Source organism: Puma concolor, chromosome D3 (genome assembly GCF_028749965.1).
Source record: "Puma concolor isolate L17-30 chromosome D3, mPumCon1.1.hap2, whole genome shotgun sequence".
Taxonomy (NCBI): Eukaryota; Metazoa; Chordata; class Mammalia; order Carnivora; family Felidae; genus Puma; species Puma concolor.
The window spans coordinates 18405798-18428292 of NC_141678.1; the positions used below are offsets into that span (position 1 = coordinate 18405798).

The window sequence follows — 22495 nt, forward strand, 5'->3', positions numbered from 1 at the left end:
GAGGGACGCTGCACTAGCCAGAGGTTTCTCTTTCTGGCTCCCTTTGCTAGGTTTTGCTGCTGCTTTTCAGCGGCAGTCGCCTGCGCAGTGGTACATGGTGACCCATGCACTAACCGTGTGCCCAGAGCATGGTCCGTCAGCCCCCCAGTAGCCTGGGCCTGCTGATCACCTTGTGGCGATCCTCCCAACGCAGAGCTCACACGCTCCAGGCCACCTCCTATGGCGGTGCCCCCCCACTCTCTCTCTGTACCCTCCAGTCTCCAGCCTCAGCTTGCCCCAGACCTGGAGAGCTGTTTCCCACAGCCCTTCTGACTCAGGCAGTGCTGCACCAGGCCCGCTGCCCAGCGCCGATCGGACCCCCTTTGCCCACCTGTGTCCCTCACGGACACCGTCTAGGGACAGTGGACCAGCTCTGCCCCCTGGTATCCCGCCGAGATTCTCCACCTTCCAGTGAGCTGCGACGACTCCTTTTCCAGGGAGGTCTGAAGCCCAGCCTTGGAGAGAGGACCCTTCCGGGGTGTCCTGCCTTGAGTGTTCCTCTGTAACAAGAAATTCCCATTGCAACCAAATTCCTCACGCATCTCAGAATTACACAGCAAGCTGAGGTAACTGATGCTTAGTAAGGGATGGTCAAGAAAGACTCTGGGGCCGGGCTGTCTAGGTTCATATCCTGGCCGTGCCTTTTGGCAGAACTTGGACGTGCTTTATAGCGTCTCTGTCCTCAGTTTCCTCATCTGTTAAATAGGCACGGCAATAGCATTTACTTCCTAGCCTCAGCACTAGGGCCAAAGAAAATAGAGGCCAAGTATTTAGCGTAGTACCTAGCAGTCACTGCTCCGTTGCTGTCAGCTGCTGCCTTTACCGTTACTGCTTTTATTACCATCCCCTTGTATCCCTAACCAGATCGTAAACCCTTAACAAAGAGAGCCTAATGTGATCTCAGCGCTCCACTGTCCCCCGGGGATCTCGCTGTTTCCGTCTTCGACGAGCAATAGGGGCTGCAGAATAAGCGAGCTGCTGACGAATGTTCTGTTTGCCGCAGAAAGAAGAAGTGAGGAGGAAGCACATTCGTCTGCACATGGAAAGCACGCTGACCGCCCGGGACAAGGTCGGGGTGCAGGATTTTGTGCTGTTGGATGCCTACACCAGCGAATCTGCTTTTCTGGACAATCTTCGAAAGCGTTTCAGCGAGAACCTCATCTATGTAATGTCACCTGTTCCTCAGCTGTTTCCCTAGACTGGTGGTTCCCCTCCTGCCTGTCTTCACAGCCTTGAGGATAGTGAGCAGTATCTCTCCATTAGATCAGCCTTTAAAGAGAGGGGTGAAGGGACCACTGCCAGATGCACCCCAATCCTGGCTTCCAGTGACAAAGACCCAGCTTAAACGGGCGTAAGCCATAAGACAGAATCTATTGACCCTTGTCACTGTAGGGTCCAGAAATAGATCTAGGGTCTAGGGTGATAAGACTTGAAGAGCCTCAAGGGCTCTTTCCCACCTCTCTGCTCGATTTTGCAAAGGTCTCTTTCTGGGGCAGACTCTATGCAAGGGGGCAAGGGGGCTGGGTAGCTGACAGCCGGACCAGGCTGATGTTGGTAGACAAGAGAGCAATTCCTCCCGGAGACACAGACGTTGGTTGGCTCTGATTGGCCCATCTCGGGTCATTGCTTACCTCTGAACCAATCCCCACAGCTGAAGTGAGGAATATTCTGATTGGCCAGGCTATTTACCCAGGCCCAGCCCAGGAGGTGAGGATTTAGGCCAGTGTGCACCTTACCATTTGATGCGGGCTGCCAGCCGGAGAAGGTTCCTCAAAGGAATCTGCCGGAAGGAGGGGATCGAGATGCCAGACTGGCAAATATAAGAGATGTCCACCGCATCCCATGAATCTCCAAGGGTCAAGGTTGCCACACATGGCCGGACCTGTTCTTAGGTTTGTCTGGTTGCTTCTAGTGGTGGTCAGTTTTTATTAAGTTCCCCATTTCTCACCGCACCTTGATTTGATTGGTCAAATTTCAGGTAGATTGTTGTAGGGCAAACTCCACAGCGTCTCTGTGTGTTTTTAAACTTAATTAACTTTATTGAGATTTTATTAGCTGTTGCTAAGAGTAAATTAGACCATGAAAAGCGATCTAACGATATTTGCCTTGTAGCTGTTTTGTTTTTAATGGTGCCATGACTTAATCCGTATGTCGAAACCAAGGTTACTGGGAGAAATAAGCAATGGGAATTCTTAGAGTATATATTTTTGATTGAAGTAGATTTTATGTATAAGCCAAGGAGAAAGAGTGCGGTATGGAGAAGTATAAGTGGGATGATAGGATCATCATGAAAAAATCATTTCCGGTTTGAACAGATTTCAGAAACTACGTTCTACCCTGGAAGATTTCTACTGGTGGAAGCCGTGCACAATTTTAGACAAAATATGGTACTCTCATCTGTTCTAGTTCTCTGTTCGACTTTGTTCTAGAGGTTAGAAACATCCGTTAGAATGATTTTAGCCTAGGCATAAACTTGAGAACCTCCAATATCGAGGCTCTGGAATGAAACCCAGTAACAAACCCAGAATTTGAAAACCCCAGATGTATTTCCAGAGGAGCCCAGGCATGTCTTTGTTTTCTGTTTAAGAGGGTGAGAGCTTTGGTCATTCCTAAGTGTATTCCAAGAAGCGTTTACGTTAGTGGTTCTGTTACAATCACGAGTATGTGAGGAACTTGACCAGTAATAGAACGCAACTTTGCAACCCAGGGAAATACGTGCCAGCAGGTGGGAATGTTGGCCCAGCTGGAGACAGCCGGGATGCCTATCTTCCCTGCTTTCACCCAATGGCCGGAGAGACCTCTCTGAAACATCAACGTGGGTCAGATTGTGGTGCTCTCTTCGTAAAGCTCTCCATTTTACATTTACAGTGTAAGGCAAGTATTACTTATCAGTAGGGAGAACGGTGTCTCCACCACACGCTGCATTTGGAATAAACCCCCGGTTCTTCATGCCCTGGGGGATCCGAACTTGTTCCATCTCGGACTCCGTGTCTTAGCGTCTTCCGTTCCCCACTCCCTCGCTGACCTCCAGGGCAGCCAGCCTGCCCACCCTGGACCCCTCAGCCTGACCTGCCCTTTCCTGCCTACTTTTTTTTCATCATTCAAGTTTCAGCTCGGAGTCACCTCCTTAAAGAAGACTTCCCCAAGCCCACGAGCTAAGGTGGCCTTCCTTGGTCACTCCCTCTCTCATTACCCTATGTGTACCTTTCTTACCATTCTAATTGAAGCATTCTGGAACCCTTGGGTTGGTTGTCTGCCCCTTCCCCCAGACGTGCACACGCGTGTAAGCTCCAGGACAGCAGGGACACCACCTCTCTTATTTATTGTTTTGTATCCCATGAAATGAACACATGGGGCTCATGGCATGTGATGGTCTCTCACTGTAGCCCTTTGCACCCCACAATTCCTCACTAGTGCTTTGGTCCATTTTCTAGACCTATATTGGGACTCTCCTTGTATCTGTGAATCCGTACCAGGAGCTTGGAATCTACACTATGAGCCAGATGGAACTTTATCAAGGGGTCAATTTCTTTGAACTGCCACCACATGTGTAAGTAGTACATATGGGGGGTCACCAGTAGTATTTTTTCTCTCTTCCTCTTTTTTCCTTTTCCCTCTCTCCCTCTTTCCCATCCATCCATCCAGCCAGCCAGCCAGCCATATCTTTGATGCATCCTCATTAGGTTCTGGACCTCACTTAAACTCCTGCCTTCTTGATAAATGTCTTTCAACACAATAGAAAGCATCAGATCCTTGTCAAGTCTCAGTTTAAATATCCCGAGAGGTGGAATCTTTTGTTAACTGTTAAGAGCTCTAAGAGCGTGGCTGGAGAGGGGTCTTTTCTGGGAAGAAGTTTGCTGTAGCGCCATCTACTGGTGTCTGAGTATCATGGCGGCAAAAGGAGCCTCCCGTTAGTAGCGGTCCCGCAGATCCGTAGTTCAAGCAATTTCCTGTCTGATCTATATGTCACTATGGCGCCACTGAATTTCTCAGTTCTCCCTGGTTGACTTCTGGGCTAGTATGTGGGCTGTCTCTCCATTTTTCTTGAGGACTTACCTATTCACCTCCTGTAAGGCCTTTATAAACCTTTCTGAATCACTACCACTAGGGGGATCCAAATTAGCCGGCTTTCAAACTCGGCCACGTGGGAAACTTACACTCTTGGGAGACTTTCACGCTTTGGTTTCTGATCTTGAAGGTAAAACCCTTGTACCCGCCTCACCTCTTGTCCTATAGATATCACAGAGCTTTTAAGATATTTTTGCTTTCCTGTCTCGGTACTCTTACTATGCTACATCTTGAAGGAAAGAGGAAACTTGGGATCTCGTTATAGCTATTAAGTGTTTAAACTATTTAGACAAGACGTTATTTCTACCTGCAGTTAATAGAATGTCTCTTGGGGATATATATAATTTAGTATCTGGCTTATTCTCATATGAAATGTTGATGGGGGCACCTTGGCAGCTCAGTCGGTTGAGTATCTGACTCATGATTTTGGCTCAGGTCGCGATCTCACGTTCACGGGTTCAAGCCCCCATGTCAGGCTTTGCAATGACAGGCTGGAGCCTGCTTGGGATTCTCTCCCTCTCTCTCTGCCCCTCCCTTGCTCACTCGCGGGCGCACGCTGTCTCTCTCAAAATAAACTTTTAAAAAATGTCCATTGTTGCTCAACTTGTCCATTTTAACTCTGTTATCTGAGTTTTGATTTCTGGTACATTTTATCTCCGATCAGTCAATGGGTGCTGGTGAGCGTTTGATATCTGAGCTCAGTGTCCTTGTACCACAGTCTGGATGTGGTTTCCCGGAGGCGGGGTTCTTGGTCCTTCTGCTGTGGTGGGCATTACACACAGCCCCTTCCCGCTCCTTCTCCAGCTACGCCATAGCTGACAACGCTTACCGCATGATGTGCTCTGAGCTAACTAACCACTTCATCCTCATTTCTGGAGAGAGCGGGGCAGGGAAAACGGAGGCCTCCAAGAAGATTCTCCAGTATTTTGCCGTGACCTGCCCAATGACCGAGTCACTACAAATAGCCCGTGACAGACTGCTGCTCTCCAATCCAGTGCTGGAGGTAAGTGATCTTTGAGGACCTGTGGAGGGGAGTTCTAGGGAGGTCAATTAAGTAAGAAGAATCTTCTGCCTGTGCAGGACAGTCCAAATGGGCAGATCGCCGTCTGGGAGTTAAGCAGAAAGGTCTCAAGGGAAATATGGTGCTTAAGGGCATAACCTTGAGGTCCGGCAAGCATGGACGCTAATCCCAGGGCAGCCACGCCTCAGCAAGCTTTAGCAAACCACTGCATATCCCAGATTCTGTTTCCCTATCTGTGGAATGGGTCTACTCATAGTTCCCACCTCCTAGGAGTTTCTGAGGATAAAACCAGGTGGATGCATAAAAAGCACACAGCAGAATTAGTAAGCACTAAAGTCGTGCTCTCTTATTAATATCTTTCTTATTTAATTGAAATTATTTGGATGATTATTGCAATTCACTGACTTGCTGTTTGATTTTGAACAAGCAATTCTGTGTTTTTGTCGCCCTTCATGTTAAAGGTATTTGTGGTTGAAGGAATTTTCCCCATAGACCTATGGGCTGAACAGTTTACCTCTTTGATAGAAAAGAAGGTCTGGTAATGGGGGCCATGAACTCTGTCTTCTAGAACAGCAGGGGCCTAGGGGCCTCTATAGCTCCCCCTCGTCAGTCCTAGATTGGATGCTAGAGAGATCTTTTTGTCCTTTCCTCTCGCTCTATCCTCAGTATTTGGCATCAAATTCTCTGTCCTTCGTGGTTCCTTCTTAGAAGATAAAGTATGGCTTTAATCCCTGGCTCCCCTCCCTCCCCCATTTTCATAATCATGGCGTTTGGGGTTAGGAATCTGATGAGCTTGGTGAGCTTAAAAGACCAGGCATGATGTTTCCGATTCTGTGTCTCCCTCTCTCTCTGCCCCTCCCCCGTTCATGCTCTGTCTCTCTCTGTCCCAAAAATAAATAAAAAACGTTGAAAAAAAATTAAAAAAAAAAAAAAAAAAAGACCAGGCATGACAGTTTGGTTCAGCCTGTCCCTGTCTCCCTCGCTTTGTATTGCAAGGCTTTTGGAAATGCCAAAACACTCCGGAATGACAACTCCAGCAGATTTGGAAAATACATGGACATCCAGTTTGACTATAAGGTACACTGAAGTTCCTATTACTGGTTCATGGGGACCCCTTAGCCTGCCAGTGACAGAAACCCGACCCGAGGTCCCTTAAGGGAGAAAGGGCTCTATTGGCTCAAATAACTAACAACTCCAGGATTAGCGCCATTTTGGGAAATGCAAACAAAGACCGCAATGAGATACCATTGTATACTTTCTGGGTGAGCAAAAATTAAGAAGTCTGATCACACCAGCTATTGGTGAAGATGTGGATAATTAGGAACTTTTCCACATTGCCGGTGGGGCACACTGGCGCGACCCACTTGGAAAACAACATTATTATCTTGTGAAGTTGAGATCACATCATCTAAGGTGGACCCATTCCGCTCTTGGAGATTGGCAAGCCTGCCCCCAAGAGCCCTGCTCATGATGGTAAAAAGGTCTGGAAACAGTCAACGCATCTGGAGAGGGCTGAGTGTCCATCGACAGGAGAATGGTTAAATGGTGGGATGTTCACCCAATGAACGGTCACGTAACAGCAAGAGCAAGTGAATGAAGCTACACGTAACATGGTCAAGTCTTAGGAAAGTCTGACGTGTCAGCCATTTCTTATAAAGCTTGAGAATAACCACATGGAAACGATGTACTGTGTGGGCGCATAATTATATGGCATGGGTTGGCAAATGTTTTTTGGATAGGGCCAGATAGTCAATATTTCAGACTCTGTGGACCATAGGGTTTCCGTCACAACCACTCAGCTCTGCTGCTGTGGCATGGAGGCAACCAGAGACAGTGTATGATGAATATTGTTGTATGTTCACAGAATTTAAATGGGGCCCGTGCAAGTGGGAAGGGTCGACAGAATTCTCAAGGACGTAGAACTCCAGGGGACAAACTATCCCTTAGACTGGAGGACAGTTGTTGCTTGAGGGTTGAGTGTAGTGATAACAGACTGGCTCAGGGTTTTCCAGAAGCCGGTACATGGCCTTCTGGTGAAGTGCGCCCAGACTTTGAAAAAAAAAAAAAACAATTGAATAGTTGTGTCTGTTTTTAAACTCCTTATTGAAATTCAACACATCTGAAAAGGAAGCAAGGCATGAGTCCAGTTTAATGAATTTTTACCTAGCTGCCTGTGACAACTGGCACTCAGATCAAGATGTAACAATTTCTAGCACCTAGAAGATTGTCCTACCCTTCTCTGACAGTATCTGCCCTCCCAACTGTTACCAACTGTTCTTCCCTCTATAATCAGACTAATTTTGTGGGTTCTTGGGCCTCATGTATAGGAATTATATGTCCTCTTTTTTGTCTGGCTCCCTTTAATCAACACTCTGTCAGATTCATTAATGTCGCTCCATGTGGCAGTTGGTCATTTTTTGCTTATGTGACCTCATCATGATTTTTCTGTTCTCCTATTGATGGACAGTTGGATTTCCAGTTTGGGGCTGTTGCAGATAGCACTCTGAACATCCTTGCAACATGTCTTGGAGTAGATATTTGCATCCACTTATGTTGGGCACATACCCAGAGGTGACATTGTTGGGTTCTTACCAGGAATGTTATGATAATTAACGATGGGTCCAGTTAACCAGCAGGGTTCTGTGCACCCTTGAAAGCATCTGGTATCGTCAGTGATTAGTGAAGTCTTGATAACTTGATAATTAAAAAGTTTGTGTTAGGGGCGCCTGGGTGGCACAGTCGGTTAAGCGTCTGACTTCAGCCAGGTCACGATCTCGCGGTCCGTGAGTTCGAGCCCCGCGTCGGGCTCTGGGCTGATGGCTCAGAGCCTGGAGCCTGCTTCCGATTCTGTGTCTCCCTCTCTCTCTGCCCCTCCCCCGTTCATGCTCTGTCTCTCTCTGTCCCAAAAATAAATAAACATTAAAAAAAAAAAAATTAAAAAAAAAAAAAAGTTTGTGTTAAAGCCTTTTGCCCACTTTTAATTAGGCTGTTTTTCTCATGTTGATTTGCAGGAGTTCTATATATGTTCTGGAACCCAAATCCCTTACTGGATATATTCTTAAAAACAAAACTGTGATACATAAAGATATGTAAACAGGCCAGTAGAGTGGAGTGGAGTCTACAAAGGCCTCCACATGTGATATGATTGCCTGGCTTATGACCAAAGCACCACTGTGATCCAATAGGGAAACGACTGTCTTTCCAATAAATGGTGCTGATCAATCTGAAATCCATGTGACTAAAAAGACCTTTGACCCTCTACCTCACTCCATACCCAAGAATTCAGTAGTGATCGACCACAGTCCTAAATGCGACTGGTAAAATCACGCTTCTAGACAGAAGCATAGAAAATCCTTCTCATGACCTCAGGGTAGGCAAAAATATTTGTGAACAGAGCCCAGAAAACACTAAGCATAGAAGGAGAATCATTTGAATTCAGAATTTCTGTTCCTCAGAAGACACCAGTAAGAAGGCGGCTCAGTTCTCGTCATTGGGCATTTTTTGTTCTGTTCTGAAGGGCATTCCCGTAGGCGGGCATATCATCAGTTACCTGATAGAAAAGTCTCGAGTCGTCTATCAAAACCAGGGCGAGAGGAACTTCCACATCTTCTACCAGCTGCTGGAGGGAGGCGAAGAGGAACTCCTTGCTTACCTTGGACTTGAGCGGGACCCCCAGCTGTATAAATACCTCTCACAGGTCAGAAGGACCAGTACCTGGCTGGGGCGCCCTTTGGTGGCAGGGATGAAGGGCGTTACTGGGGGCTTCTATGGGATGGCCAAGAACTTTCTCATTACCATTCTGGAGATATCCTATGGACTGGTTTCTTGCCACTTATCATAACCCCTTTGTCTATGCCTGACAGATAGATGATCTTGGTAAAGTAACCAATCTCTAGGTGAGTGGTTCTCAGCCCTGGCTGATATTAGAATCACCTGAGGGGATTTGTCAACACACACACACACACACACACACACACACACACACATGCACACACAATCTAAAGATTCCAATCTAATTGGTCTGATATGGGACCTGGACATCAAGGCTGTGTTAAACACTCCCCTGTGATTCTGGATAATTAAGTGAATCCCCGGTGATTCCAATACACAGCAGAAGTGAGAACTACCGGTCTGGGTGTGATAGTAACTCGCTGCCCGTCCGTGTCCACAACTTGTGCTGCTCCCTTCTGCTTCCCAGAACTAGTTTGGAAAAGACTCCCCACCTTGCCTCCCAGTCTGAGGGTTGTTAATTGCAAAATGAATGGACTTCCTTACAGAGAGAGTTTGGGCCATTCCCGTAAGCAACCCTGGGACCCAGTGTTGAAAGATGGACTTGGAGAATTTGACTCCCACCATTAGTTTTTCTGCAGCCAGGACTAGGGTTCTAGAAGGTCCAGATTGTATAGGATCTATCACTATTTGATGTCACTGGCACCTTTTATGCCCCAAGATTTTCGGATTTTTCTCTTCTTTGCTGGGTCTGGCTTTGAATGGAGGCCGCTTGGCAGAGTGCACGTGGGGCCATCATTTGAGAAAGAGAACGAGGTCTTAGGAAGTGAATCTTGTAAAAGAAAGACCAGCATTTCATAGTCCTGGTGAAAGAGTAGACATGACCGAAATGCATCTTGAAAAATGAGGCTAAATGATGAAAATAAAAGAATCCCAATCTCCTTTTGCAAATTTCGTACTAATTGTGAGAATGAAGACTAATTCGGATGTGATAAATATATATATTTTTTTTCCTTTTTGAGAACCGAATTCTCCCCATAAAGCTGTATGGTAGCCTCACATCTGGCTTCTCACGGCATGAACAGAGAGGGTCAATTTATAAAAATATTTTAGACCTTGAATCCTTTTCCCAAGGGCTTCTCCTAACCCTTTGATAATTCAAATCATTCCCTTTTGGAATGTAGCTTGTCTTTTATCTTTGCAGATTTTTTTTTTTTTTTCTGGCCAGATCTTCAGACCATTCGCCAGTGTTATTTTGTTCAATTTTGTGTTGCCCCGTAACTTGGACAAACGTAGTGGCTTTACTCGCAGTATATCCGCGCTGCTTCCAAACCTCTAGGTGCCCTGGAAGGACTGACTTAAGCTGGCCCCGCCCTTGGTGGGGCAGGAGCAGATGCCGTTGGTCGAACTGGGAGGTATATTTGGGAGGTTGCAGATTTAACACTGGCCAGTTCACGGGTGGATCTTTTCATGACCCAGCACCTCCGGTTTCCCCCAGGCAACAAGGAAATCTGTTTAACGTGACGAATCTTCAGATAGCCAGGAATCTAGGAACACCTTGTCCTACAAAAGCAAAAGAGACAAACAGACATAAACAAAACAAAACAGAAACCTCGTCCAGAATGTCTTCCCTTTAAATTGTGACATTCGGTGGTGTGTGTCTTCTTTAGAAGACAACTTCTAGAGTCAGTGGGAAGTCTCATCACCTCTCTGCTGGTGATTGTATCCATATCACCTTCATTTCTCTAAATGCCAAACTCTTCTTGAATGAGTGTCTCCTACCTCGTCCCTCATGGCAGTTTCTGCTGGAGGTTGTGATTGCGTCGAGATTGTTATCTGAATTCCAGGGCTTGTCCTCTCCCTGCATTTTTTAGCAGGTGTTTACTGAGACAAACATCTTCAGTTTACTTGACAAATAAGACAAGGAAAACAACAACAACAAAAAATACTTGAAGAGATATACCACTAACGTGTACATTTGAAAGTTTTCCCGGGACAGAGATTCCAAATAAATTTGAAAAAGGCAACAGCCGGCAAATCATGCTGTGCTAGACGATGAGATAAAACCTGGCTTTTTCTAATCAGAACATTCTAGAACTAGCTCTTGTGTGTTTGGAGAGAAAACCACTTTGATTCAAGAATAGGTGTGGGCGTGTCTAACTGTCCTTGTGGAAATGACGCGAAGCAACCCGATTCTGTGTTAACAGGGTCATTGTGCCAAAGAGTCGTCTATTAATGACAAGAACGACTGGAAAACTGTTTCCAGTGCCTTTTCTGTCATCGATTTTACTGAAGATGACCTCGAGGTATGAGCCCTGTGGTCATAGCTGCCGGTATGGTCTGGGATTGACGAAACAATCCTGGTATCTTGGTGACCGCCCAGTAGGGTTGCCAGACTCAGCAAATAAAAATACAGGATGCTTAGTTACATGTGAATTTCAGATAAGCTTGTCCCAATGAGATAAACTTCTACGAAAAACTTAGTCCTTGCTTATCTGGGATTGAAATGTTACCTGGGCGTTCTGCATTTCATCAGACCTAAGATTTCCCAATGAGGTGAGCAAGGAGGAGATTTTGTTTCTTCTTCCTCTCACATCCAATCTCAAATATATTCTTAATAATTTTTATTTATTTTTGAGAGACGGGGGTGGGGGGGTGGGGGATGGACAGAGGATCCGAAGCAGGATCTGTGCTGACAGTGGATAGCCCAGCTCAGACTCTGAACTGTGAGATCATGACCTGAGCTGAAGTCAGACGCTCAACCACTTAAGCCACCCAGATGCCCCAAAATCAAATCTCAGATATTTACATGCTCCGGATCTACAGCATTACTGTTTATTTACACTTCTATTTTTGAACAAACTGGAGAAGATTGTAGGATATATGAACATTCTGTTTTTACATCTTTTTCTGTTTTCCTTTTTGATGGTTAAAACTCTTGCTCTTTCAAGGACTAGAATTATACTTTAAAATATATTTAGGGGCACCTGGGTGGCTCAGTCGGTTGAGCGTCCGACTTTGGCTCAGGTCGTGATCTCACAGTTCGTGGGTTCAAGCCCCACATGGGGCTCGCTGCTGTCGGCCCGGAGCCGGCTTTGGATCCGCTGTCTCCCTCTCTCTCTGCCCCTTGCCTGGTTGCACCCTCTCAAAAATAAATAATAAATTAAAAAATAATATACATTGATATAATATATATCTATATGTATCTGGGATCATGCTATTTGCATATGAAATGGTCTGTTGGCGGGAAGGGGATGGGGAGGATCCAGAAATAGAAGTGTCCTGTGCTGGAGATGGAAGGAGGTATCTTCCCCCATCCTCTGCTGAGGTTCTTTTATCCTCCTTCCCTTAACATCTGAGGTGGGTAAGAAGCTGATTCCTGGGGCGGGGGAAACTTGGCTCTGTGAGCTCTGAGCTCGGGCTGGAATTGGGAAGGGGCGGTTTTCCTTGGCTGTCTCCCGTGATGACGTTCATCAGCTGGGCGGCCGCCCTTCTCTCCCTGTTCTCCTCACCCTTTCCCACATTCCTAGAATCTCTTTGGAATTCTTGCCAGCGTCCTACACCTGGGGAACGTTTGTTTTGAAGAGAACCACCAAGGCTGTGCCACGATCCCAGACACCCACGAGATCAAATGGATCGCCAAGGTGACGTTCGGCTTCTGAAAAGCACGGGGAGGGCCCGGCCCTTTCGGAGGCGGAGGGCAGGAGAGGGGAGCTGAAGGCAGCTGGAGGCCCAGGTCCCACGCGGCCAACACCGTGGCCTTCCGGCTGATACTGGCTAGGAGATTTAAAGAGCGAGGGGGGCAGGTGAGGAAGTGGGTAAAAGCCAGCTGAGTGTAAAATCGGGATGTGGTCTCTCTCGCATTTCGGTGGGATTATCCGTCAGGGTGTATAATCCTGGGCCTGGAAATGGCACCAACTCCTTGCAAATTGGCAAAAAGCAAATCTGATCGCTGAATGGCATTTTGGTTTCCATGTTTTCAGCTCCTGGGGGTCCACCCATCCATCCTTCTGGAAGCTCTCACCCATAGAAAGATTGAAGCCAAAACTGAAGAGGTAAAAATGACACTAGATGGAAATGTGCCTGCCCTCCCCGCTCTTGCCTGCCTCATGGAAGAGCAGGACGATGGTCCCAGAGGAGGCCGGGGTCCCGCCTTCCAGCTCCTGCAGGAGTCTCCTGCCTCACCCTCCCCGTCCCCACCACTGCACCATCACTAGCTTTCCATGCCTCCCCTCTTGCCATGCCTTTCCCCCGTGAGGTCTTTGCACATGCCGTTCCCTCTACTGGAACACTGTTCCCTGTGCTTCTCTAATTAATGCCTTCTCATCCTTCAGTTCCTGGGGTCACACCCTCAAAGGGTCTCCCTGACCATCACACCCCTATCCTTATGCACCATCGGTATCTCCTCATACTGCTCTCAGCTTGCAACATGACGGTGTGTGGGGCGTGAATGTCCCGTCCCCCAACTGTGAACCCACAGAATTTGTCTCAGTCATGGCTGTACCTCAGCAGCTCCACGCAGTGCCCAACACGTCGTAAGCACTCAAGAAATAGCTACTGCCTGAACGTGTCCAGGTGGGGGCGGTGTCTTCCCCCAGCACATATCCCTCGCTGGCTGCTATTAAAGGCTAATTTGGAAACTCGGGAGGAAGTGGGCTTTTTTTTTTTTTTTTTAAGAGAGAGAAAGAAAGTTGCAGAGAAAGAGGGAGACGGAGAACCCCAAGCAGGTCTCCTGTTCAGTGCAGAGCTCGACATGGGGCTCAGTCTCACCACCATGAGACCATGACCTGAACTGGAACCAAGCCCCGGACGCTTAACCAACTGAGCCATCCAGGTGCCCCATGGCTTTTTTTTTTTTTTTTTTTTTAACTTCTGTAATGATGCACCTGTTGTTGTCCTCAGGTAATATGCCCACTGACTCTGGAACTCTCTGTCTACGCTAGAGACGCAATGGCAAAGGCCATTTATGGACGAACATTTACTTGGCTAGTCAACAAAATCAATTCCTCCTTAGAGAACAAGGTTAGTCCAAACATGTTTGACTGACTCACTCTCGCTAACGTGGTAATGTTTTATAACCGACCTCGTCACTCTGAAGAATTTGTGAGCATTGACTGTTGGCCCCTGGTGCCCAGGGACGATATCGTTCCGCGTCTCCATTCCCGGCACACAGTAGGCTCACAAAAAAATGCCCTCTGAGTGATTTTTGGAGTGTGTCCCGAAGTGTGGGATGCACAGTATTTGAAGTACGCCAGATGGCCTTCTGTGTCCACGGAATTTAGCTTTAACAGTGAGCATCTTTTAATGTGCATAAGAAAAAATATGCATAACAAGTCCTTCAAATTCACCCTGGGAGTTTCCTCCAAGCTAGAAATTAAGGAAATGATCCTGAGGCACAGAGTATGTAGATGTAAAATTCAAGGAGATAGTACGTAAAGGACAGATTTGGAAGGCATCAGCTCAGGACGCCATACGGAATGCTAAATTGTGGCCCTTTGGAAAAAAATAGGCATTTTCTCTTTAAATATCCATCTTTGGGGCGCCTGGGTGGCTCAGTCGGTTGGGCGTCCGACTTCAACTCAGGTCACTATCTCGCCATCCGTGAGTTCGAGCCCCGCGTCGGGCTCGGAGCCTGGAGCCTGCTTCGGATTCTGTGTCTCCCTCCCTCTCTGCCCCTCCCCCATTCGTGCTCTGTCTCTCTGTGTCTCAAAATTAAATAAACGTTTAAAAAAAATAAAAATAAATATCCATCTTTGCACCTGGTCCTCTTTTTTTTTTTTTTTTTTTAATTTTTTTAATGTTTATTTTTGAGAGAGAGAGACAGAGCATGAGTGCGGGAGAGGCAGAGAGAGGGAGGACACAGAATCGGAAGCAGGCTCCAGGCTTGGAGCCGTCCGCACGGAGCCCGACGTGGGGCTCGAACTCGTGAACCGTGAGATCATGACCTGAGCCGAAGTCGAACGCTTAACCGACTGAGCCACCCAAGTGTCCCCATCCTCTGTTTAAAATGACATTTGTATCACCTGCCCTCTCTCCTGGGTCGACAGCTCCTTTGCTGCTGTCTCTAGAGGTCTCTTGCTTTCTTTGGGATTGATGTGGGCTTGGGAGGCTGAGAAGGGCTGAAGGAAGGGAGTGAACCAGAAGGGGAAGGTCTCACTTCTCGGGTGGTGGCTGGGGAAGCCTCAGTGGGATCCCGACGGGCTGCCGGCCAGAGGAGCAGGCTGGGAAATGTGTTTCCACCCTATAATTTCCCTGTGAGCCAATGTTGGAGAGAGAGAAGGTGTGAGCTTTATAACCAAGTCCCAGCTTTGAGGGCAGCTACCGGGTTTGAAGAGTCATTAACTAGGGGCGCCTGGGTGGCGCAGTCGGTTAAGCGTCCGACTTCAGCCAGGTCACGATCTCGCGGTCCGTGAGTTCGAGCCCCGCATCGGGCTCTGGGCTGATGGCTCAGAGCCTGGAGCCTGTTTCTGATTCTGTGTCTCCCTCTCTCTCTGCCCCTCCCCCGTTCATGCTCTGTCTCTCTCTGTCCCAAAAATAAATAAATGTTGAAAAAAAAAAATTTGAAGAGTCATTAACTAAAAGACCTCACAATGAATAGTGTGTGTTACTTTGACTAGGATTTCACCAAGAAGACTGTGATTGGATTGCTGGATATCTATGGGTTTGAGGTCTTCGACAAGAATGGGTAAGTTTGTCATTACCTCCTGGTCCTCTGTCCGTCTGGTCTGAGGCATCTCTAATGTTGCTGGAACTGGGTTTCCCATCTTTAGAAAATCTCGGGATTTCCATAGCCACTAACTCATAGACTGTTCCAGAGTTGAAATGACCATTAAAAAAGGCAAACGTCTTGGGGCGCCTGGGTGGCTCAGTCGGTCAAGTGTTCGACTTGGGCTCAGGTCACGATCTCACAGTTTGTGAGTTGGAGCCCCACATTGGGGTCTGTGCGGACAGCTCAGAGCCCAGAGCCTGCTTCGGATTCTGTGTCTCATTCTTTCTCTGTCCCTCCCCCACTTCTGCTCTGTCTCTCTCCGTCTCTCAAAAGTAAATAAATGTAAAACAAAAACGCAAACATCTTTTAACTTGATTCTTGGGATCTATTTAGTAAATTGTGTAATTAATAAGGACTTTGCTTTTTCTGTATTAAAAAGCATCTTTAAAAAAGAAGTAAATACAGGGGTGCCTGGGTGGCTCAGTCAGTGAAGCGTTGACTATTGATTTCGGCTTGGGTCATGATCTCACAATTTCGTGAGTTTGAGCCCCGCATCGGGCTCCGTGCTGACAGTGCAGAGCCTGCTTGGAATTCTCTCTCTCCCTCTCTCTCTGCCCCGCCCCCACTTCTGCACACTCTCTCTCTCTCTCTCTCAAAATAAGCGTTAAAAAAAAATAAAAATAAGCAAATACAGTTTTTTAATTGGTCTACTCGTGTAGCTTTAGCTCTTTAAATTTTTGGCCTCTCTAGTTTCGAACAGTTCTGCATCAATTACTGCAATGAGAAACTCCAGCAACTGTTAATTGAGAGAACCCTTAAGGCGGAACAGGCAGAATACGAAATGGAAGGCATAGAGGTAAACGTCTTAATGTTTTCTTCTCACTTGATTTCTTAATCTAGCGAAAGAGATTTGCTTGAGAAAGGATATTTCCCTGGAGATTTTGGCCTCCCTAGTACTAAGAATTATTTTTTTCTCCCCTGCTCTGCTTATTTTCTGGGAAATTACTTTGACATTCGGGTAGTTTCTTTTCTTTTCTTTTCTTTTTTTTTTTAGTGTTAGAGATAAAAAAATCAGATTTTGGAAAAATAACGTTGGAAAATCATTTTAAAAAGAGATCTGTTTTATGTTCATCTAAATCCCCCTCGGAGAATTCTTTTCTCTTTGTCATTTCAGTGGGAGCCCATTCAGTATTTCAACAACAAGATCATCTGTGATTTGGTGGACGAGAGACACAAAGGGATCATTTCCATTCTGGTGAGAAAATTAATGTTGACTTAGAGTCCATTCATACGGTGTCGCCAACACGCGGAAGTTTTCCCCCAGGCTTGAAAAGGGTTGCTTAGCCCAAGCAGAAAGCCAGAAAACATAAAGGAAGGTTTTACAAAGAATGTGCGCTGATCCAGAGTTGAGACTCCTTGGGATGCACCCATGGCTTTATCTTGACCTGTTGGAACTTCTGAGAACATCCATGCCCAATTGTTCCAGTTCAAACATTGCTTTTTTCAGCACGTTTATTTATTTTTGAGAGAAACAGAGTGGGAGTGAGGGAGGGGCAGGGAGAGAGGGAGACACAGAACCTGAAGCAGGCTTCAGGCTCCCAGCCATCACCCCGACGCAGGCTCGAACCCATAACCCACGAACCGCGATATCATGACCTGAGCCAAAGTCGGATGCTTAACCGTCTGAGCCACCCAAGACGCCCCCAAACATCACTTTTTAAAATCTAAAGCCAATGAGAAAGTATTTCTTTGCCTTTTCATTTGGGATCTTCTCCCTTATAACGAAAATAACTGGTCTCCTCTCTCCTGCCTGCCGCCCGCCCCCACCTAACTGTTGGGTGAACAAGATTCTAAAGCACAGCCGTGACTACAGATGGTGCCTATCGTTGCCAGGAACATGGGCACCCCCTGGATTCAGATGCCCGCCCCATTGCTTGCTAGCTTGTAACCTTGGGTGGGTGTCTTACCCTCTCTGAGCTCCCATCTCCTTGTCTTAAATGGATGCAGTGAATAGCAGCACTTATCTCGAGGAATTGTAAGGACAGGCTGAGATTGTACATGCACAGGGCTTAGAATTATGCCGGGGTGTGGTAAGCATTCAGACTCTCTTCGTTCAACAAATGCTTACCGAATGCTTCCTTGGTGCCGTGACTGTGCCCTGTGCTGTGGGACACAGGCAGTGGACAAAACAGACCAAAACCACTACATTCATGAAGCTTTCAATTCTAGCGCAGAGAGACTGACAACAGACAGTTTTGTGGGCAACATAAGTAGGTTTTACAATGAAAAAAGCTCAAAAGATGAGATGCGCCGGGAAGGATGACTCAATTTCAGGCGAGGTGGTCTGGGAAGGGCCGTGTGGACATCCGGGGAGGCAAGTTCCGGGAGGCACAGGCTGACATAAGCTCTTCTCTGGGCTCTCAATGCTCATATTGATGGCTAGACCAGCATAGACATGTCTCTTCGAAAGAGTTGTTTCATTCACCTGAAGCCCGGTGTTCTCTTGTCGTTTTAACAAAAGCTGCAGGGTTGATTTTAAAGATGGTCACTCGCATGTTGCCAGTGTTAAGGGCCCAAAACAGGAAGTAGAAAGACACAGCCGGAGAGACTTGAGAAGTTAGATGCCCGGGGCTTTATAGCTTTCTCTCCATGAGGTTTTTGCTCCTGATAAAAGGGGATGTGGTCTTGGCCAGCAGTGGCTGGTTAAGAGAAACTGAGGTGGTGTTCAAGAAGACTTTGGAAATATGGTGGTCGGATGGGTGGGCGAGGTGACTTTTCACAGAATTTCAGATCCCTCTGAGAAGCTAAGCACGCGTGAGGGGTCACTGCCCTCGCGCCACCAAGGTTCACCTGAACTTGGGTTGAGGTGACAGCGTTTTAGTCCACTACCTTCGGCCACAGCTGGCGAAGGCATTTCAACTTGGAATCGATGGCATAAGATGCTACGGATCGAGGCTTCTCTTTTTTCTCTGGAAGGATGAAGAATGTATCCGTCCCGGTCCCGCTACGGACTTGAGTTTCCTGGAGAAACTGGAAGAGAAAGTAGGCCAGCATGCACACTTCCAGACGTATGTATCTCGCTCGACAAGCTGTTGCTTGGGGAAGCTCATCACTTACCCACTTTCTTGGGTATGTGGGCAGTGGACCCCAAGAGTAAAGGTGCTTCTTCGTGCACAGAAACGTGATGCACCATGATGATATACCGACTCCTATATATGTGTACCTTTTATTAGTAGAAATCAAACCCGAATTCCAGGTAGAATGTTCTAAGATTTTGTATCTTTTTTTTTTTTAACGTTTATTTTTGAGAGTGAGAGAGAGCACAGTGGAGGAGGGGCAGAGAGAGAGGGAGACACAGAGTCTGAAGCAGGCTCCAGGGTCCAAGCTGTCAGCACAGAGCCCGACGCGGGGCCCAAACTCATGAACCATGAGATCATGACCTGAGCCGAAGTCAGACACTTCATGGGCTGAGCCACCCGGGCGCCCCTAAGATTTTGTATCTTTATGATCGTGACCTTGTGGACAGAGTCACAGGTGTGAAATAGGCTTCTTTTTGAAAGTCTTTTTTTTTTTTAATGTTTATTTTGAGAGAGAGAGAGAGAGAGAGTGCAAGCAGGGGAGGGACAGAGAGAGAGGGAAAGAGCCAACTAGGCTCAGTGCAGTCAGCGCAGAAGCCAACACGGGGCTTGATCTCATGAACTGTGAGATCATGACCGGAGCTGAAATCAAGAGTCAGACACTTAATGGACTGAGCCACCCAGGAACCCCAGAAATAGTCTTTTTTTTTTTTTTAAGTTACGTATCAAATATAAAGTACACACAGAGCTATGTGTGGATCTGAAGCGTACGACCCAACGAATCTTCACATTCGTGTGTACTCACATCAGTGCCACGTAGATCCAGAGAATGAGGGTCTACAGCATCCAAGAAAATTGACTAGAATCGCAGCTCGGCCACTTATAAGACACGTGACCTATTAATATACCTGGTGCGGAGCATTGTAAGTGGCTCCGTAAGTCACCTAGTGTAATTTCTGGCCGTGGCAAAGACCGGGTAAATGGTAGTGGCTTTATCAGAGCTTTTGTAGAATATTGAAAGGCTAAGGAAATGAATCAAAAATGGAAAACTGAAGGGCGCCTGGGTGGCTCAGTCAGTTAAATGTCTGACTTCAGCTCAGGTCACGATCTCATGGTTCATGAGTTAAAGCCCCGCATCAGGCTTGGGATTTCTCTCTCTTCCTCTCTCTCTCTGCCCCACCCCACTTGCATATTCTCTCTCTCTCTCTCTCAAAATAAATAAACTTTTTAAAATCTTTAAAAAAATGGAAAATTGAATTGCAGCATATTCACAAATGGCATAATACATAGCCACGAGAATGAACAATCCATAACCACCTGCAGTGATGTGGATAAATCACAGAACATATAAGCAGGAGGAATCAGACCCACAGGGGCACCTGGGTGGCTCAGTCAGTTAAGCATCTGTCAGCACAGAGCCCGCTTTGGATCCTCTGTCCCTCTCTCTGTCTGCTCCTCCTCCATTCATGCTGTGTCTCTCTCTCTCAGAAATAAACATTTAAGCAATTTTTTTAAAAAAAGAGGAATCAGACACAAAAGGGTACATACGATACAATTAGGTTTCTATAAAGTATAAAACCAGATAAAAACCAATGTGTTGCGTTAGGTGTCAGGTCAGAACTGGAAAGGGCTCAAGGGGGGGGGGGGGGGGGGTGTAGGTGGTTCTCCAGGAACCAGTAACGTTCTGTTTCTTGATCTTGTTGCCGGTTACCTGGGTGTTTGTTGTGCCAAAGTGCACTGAACCATACACTTAGCGTATCTGCGTTGTCAATATATATGTTATGTACATTTCAAGAAAGGTTACAAAAAAATTAGCCATCACCAGAATCTGAAAAATGATGTTTTATGAGCATTTTAGTCACTTACCATCATAAAAATGTAGTAAATTGGTTCTTAGTTATCATCTGGAAAAAGTAGAAGTTTTTTCATTGTACAAATCAGTGTGTCTTCTGTGGCTCACGTGTGTTTTTTAATTCCTCAGTTCTCAGGGGAAGGATCACATTTTAAGTCTTTGTTTCAATTCCAGTTAGTTAACATACAGTGTTATGTCAGTTTCAGGGGTGGAGTATAGTGACTCAGCACTTCCATTCCTCACCCCGTGCTCATCACAAGTGAAGTCCTCAGTCCCCATCGCCTATTTCCCCCATGTCCCCACCCTGGTCCGTTCTGGTAACCATCAGTTTGTTCTCTACAGTTGAGTTTGTTTCTTGCTTTGTCCCTCCCCCCACCCCCCGCCTTTGTTCATTTGTTTCTTAAATTCCACATATGAAAGAGATCGCACGGTATTTGTCTTTCTCTGACTGACTTTTACTTAGCCATTATATTCTCCAGGTCCATCCATGGCGTTGCAAATGGCAAGATTTCATTCTGTTTTGTGGCTGGGTAATATTCCATTGTGTTTATATGCCATATCTTCTTTATCCATTCACCAGTCGGTGGACACTTGGGCTGCTTCCATAATTTGACTGTTGTAAATAATGCTGCTATAAACATAGGGCTGCATGTATCCCTTTGAATTAGTGTTTTTGTATTCTTTGGGTAAATACCTCGTAGTACAGTTGCTGGATTGTAGGGTAGCTCTGTTTGAACTTTTGGAGGAACCTCCCTGGTCCTTCCCACAGTGGCCGCACCACTTTGCGTCCCACCAGCTGTGCAAGTGGGTTACCCTTTCTCCAGGCTTCTCTTTCGCTCTTTGCTTTCTATGTTGGTGCGTGTTGTTACAGCAAACTAGGAAAGTTCAGTTCGTGCCTCGTTCTCTCTTGCTGCAGCCGGAAGCTGGCGGGGCCAAAGGGCCGAAAGAGGATTGGCTGGATGGAGTTTCGGCTCTCTCACTACGCAGGAGAGGTCACGTACTGCACCAAAGGTGAGTGTGCGTGGGGCGTAGGTCACGGTCACGCAGGTGTCCCTGTGTCCGCCGAAGAAACAGCTGCACGTCTATCCCAAACATTCCCTAGCTCTGCTGGCAAGCAAACCGTTTGAAGTTTTCTCTTTATTACTTTTTTGTCGAACCACTTCATTTCACCCATTTAAAGTGTACCCTCCGGTAAGTTTTACTCTGTTCACTTTATAGTTATGCACCCGTCACCGCTGTGCATTTTAGAACGCTTCGCCCCAGGGGCGCCTGGCGTGGCTCAGTCAATGAAGCAGACAACTCTTGGCCTCGGCTCTGGTCGTGATCTCGCGGTTTGTGGGTTCGAGTCCCAGGTCAGGCTCCGCGCTGATGGCACAGAGCCTGCTTGGGATTCTCCCTCTTTCTCTCTGCCCCTCTCCTGCAACCGTGCTCTCTCTCTCTCAAAATAAATAAATATTTAACAAAAAAAGAACACTTCATCCCAAAAAGAAACCCTGTTTGCATTAGCAACTATTCCCTATTTTCCCCAGCCCCATCCCCCACAGCTGTGAACTAATCTGTTTTCTGTCTCTGCAAATTTGCCTGTTCTGGGTATTTCATCTAAATGGAATCACACAATGTGTGGTCTTCTGTGCCTGCCTTCTTTCCCTTAGCATCTTGTTTTCAAGGTTCATCTGTGTTACCATTTTTATTGCTAAATAATATTCCATTCTATGGATATACCCTGTTTTGTTTATCCATTCATCAGTTGACAGGCATTTGGGTTGTTTGCTTTTGAGCTCTTACTAATAAGGTTCCTATGAACATTGTCTTTCAAAACCTTTAAAAAATATTTTCTTTTGTCATTTCTGCTTTAGGTTCTAAATTATTTTCCCTTTTTTTTTTTCTTTTTACCGTTCTCTTTTTTTAAGGTAGGCTCCACACCCAACGTGGGGCTTGAACTCACAACCCCAAGATCAAGAGTCACATGCTCCATTGACTGAGCAAGCCAGGCGCCCCTA

At 46.6% G+C, this 22495-nt stretch overlaps 1 protein-coding gene across 2 annotated transcripts in view; it reads left to right on the forward strand.

Moving 5' to 3' along the window:
- Positions 1-1045: 1045 nt before the first annotated feature.
- Positions 1046-22495, forward strand: part of MYO1H (myosin IH) — a 47481-nt gene continuing 26031 nt past the window's right edge. The window contains exons 1-14 of one of the 2 annotated variants that reach the window (XM_025933246.2): positions 1046-1204; positions 3474-3589; positions 4912-5110; positions 6125-6205; positions 8646-8825; positions 11065-11163; positions 12388-12501; positions 12841-12912; positions 13760-13879; positions 15475-15542; positions 16317-16422; positions 16741-16821; positions 18543-18634; positions 21412-21506. In XM_025933246.2, the coding sequence (XP_025789031.2) occupies positions 1079-1204; positions 3474-3589; positions 4912-5110; positions 6125-6205; positions 8646-8825; positions 11065-11163; positions 12388-12501; positions 12841-12912; positions 13760-13879; positions 15475-15542; positions 16317-16422; positions 16741-16821; positions 18543-18634; positions 21412-21506 (1549 nt within the window). In that variant the 5' untranslated portion in view covers positions 1046-1078. The remainder of the gene's footprint in view (positions 1205-3473; positions 3590-4911; positions 5111-6124; positions 6206-8645; positions 8826-11064; positions 11164-12387; positions 12502-12840; positions 12913-13759; positions 13880-15474; positions 15543-16316; positions 16423-16740; positions 16822-18542; positions 18635-21411; positions 21507-22495) is intronic. The other variant, XM_086681922.1, reaches the window with a different exon arrangement.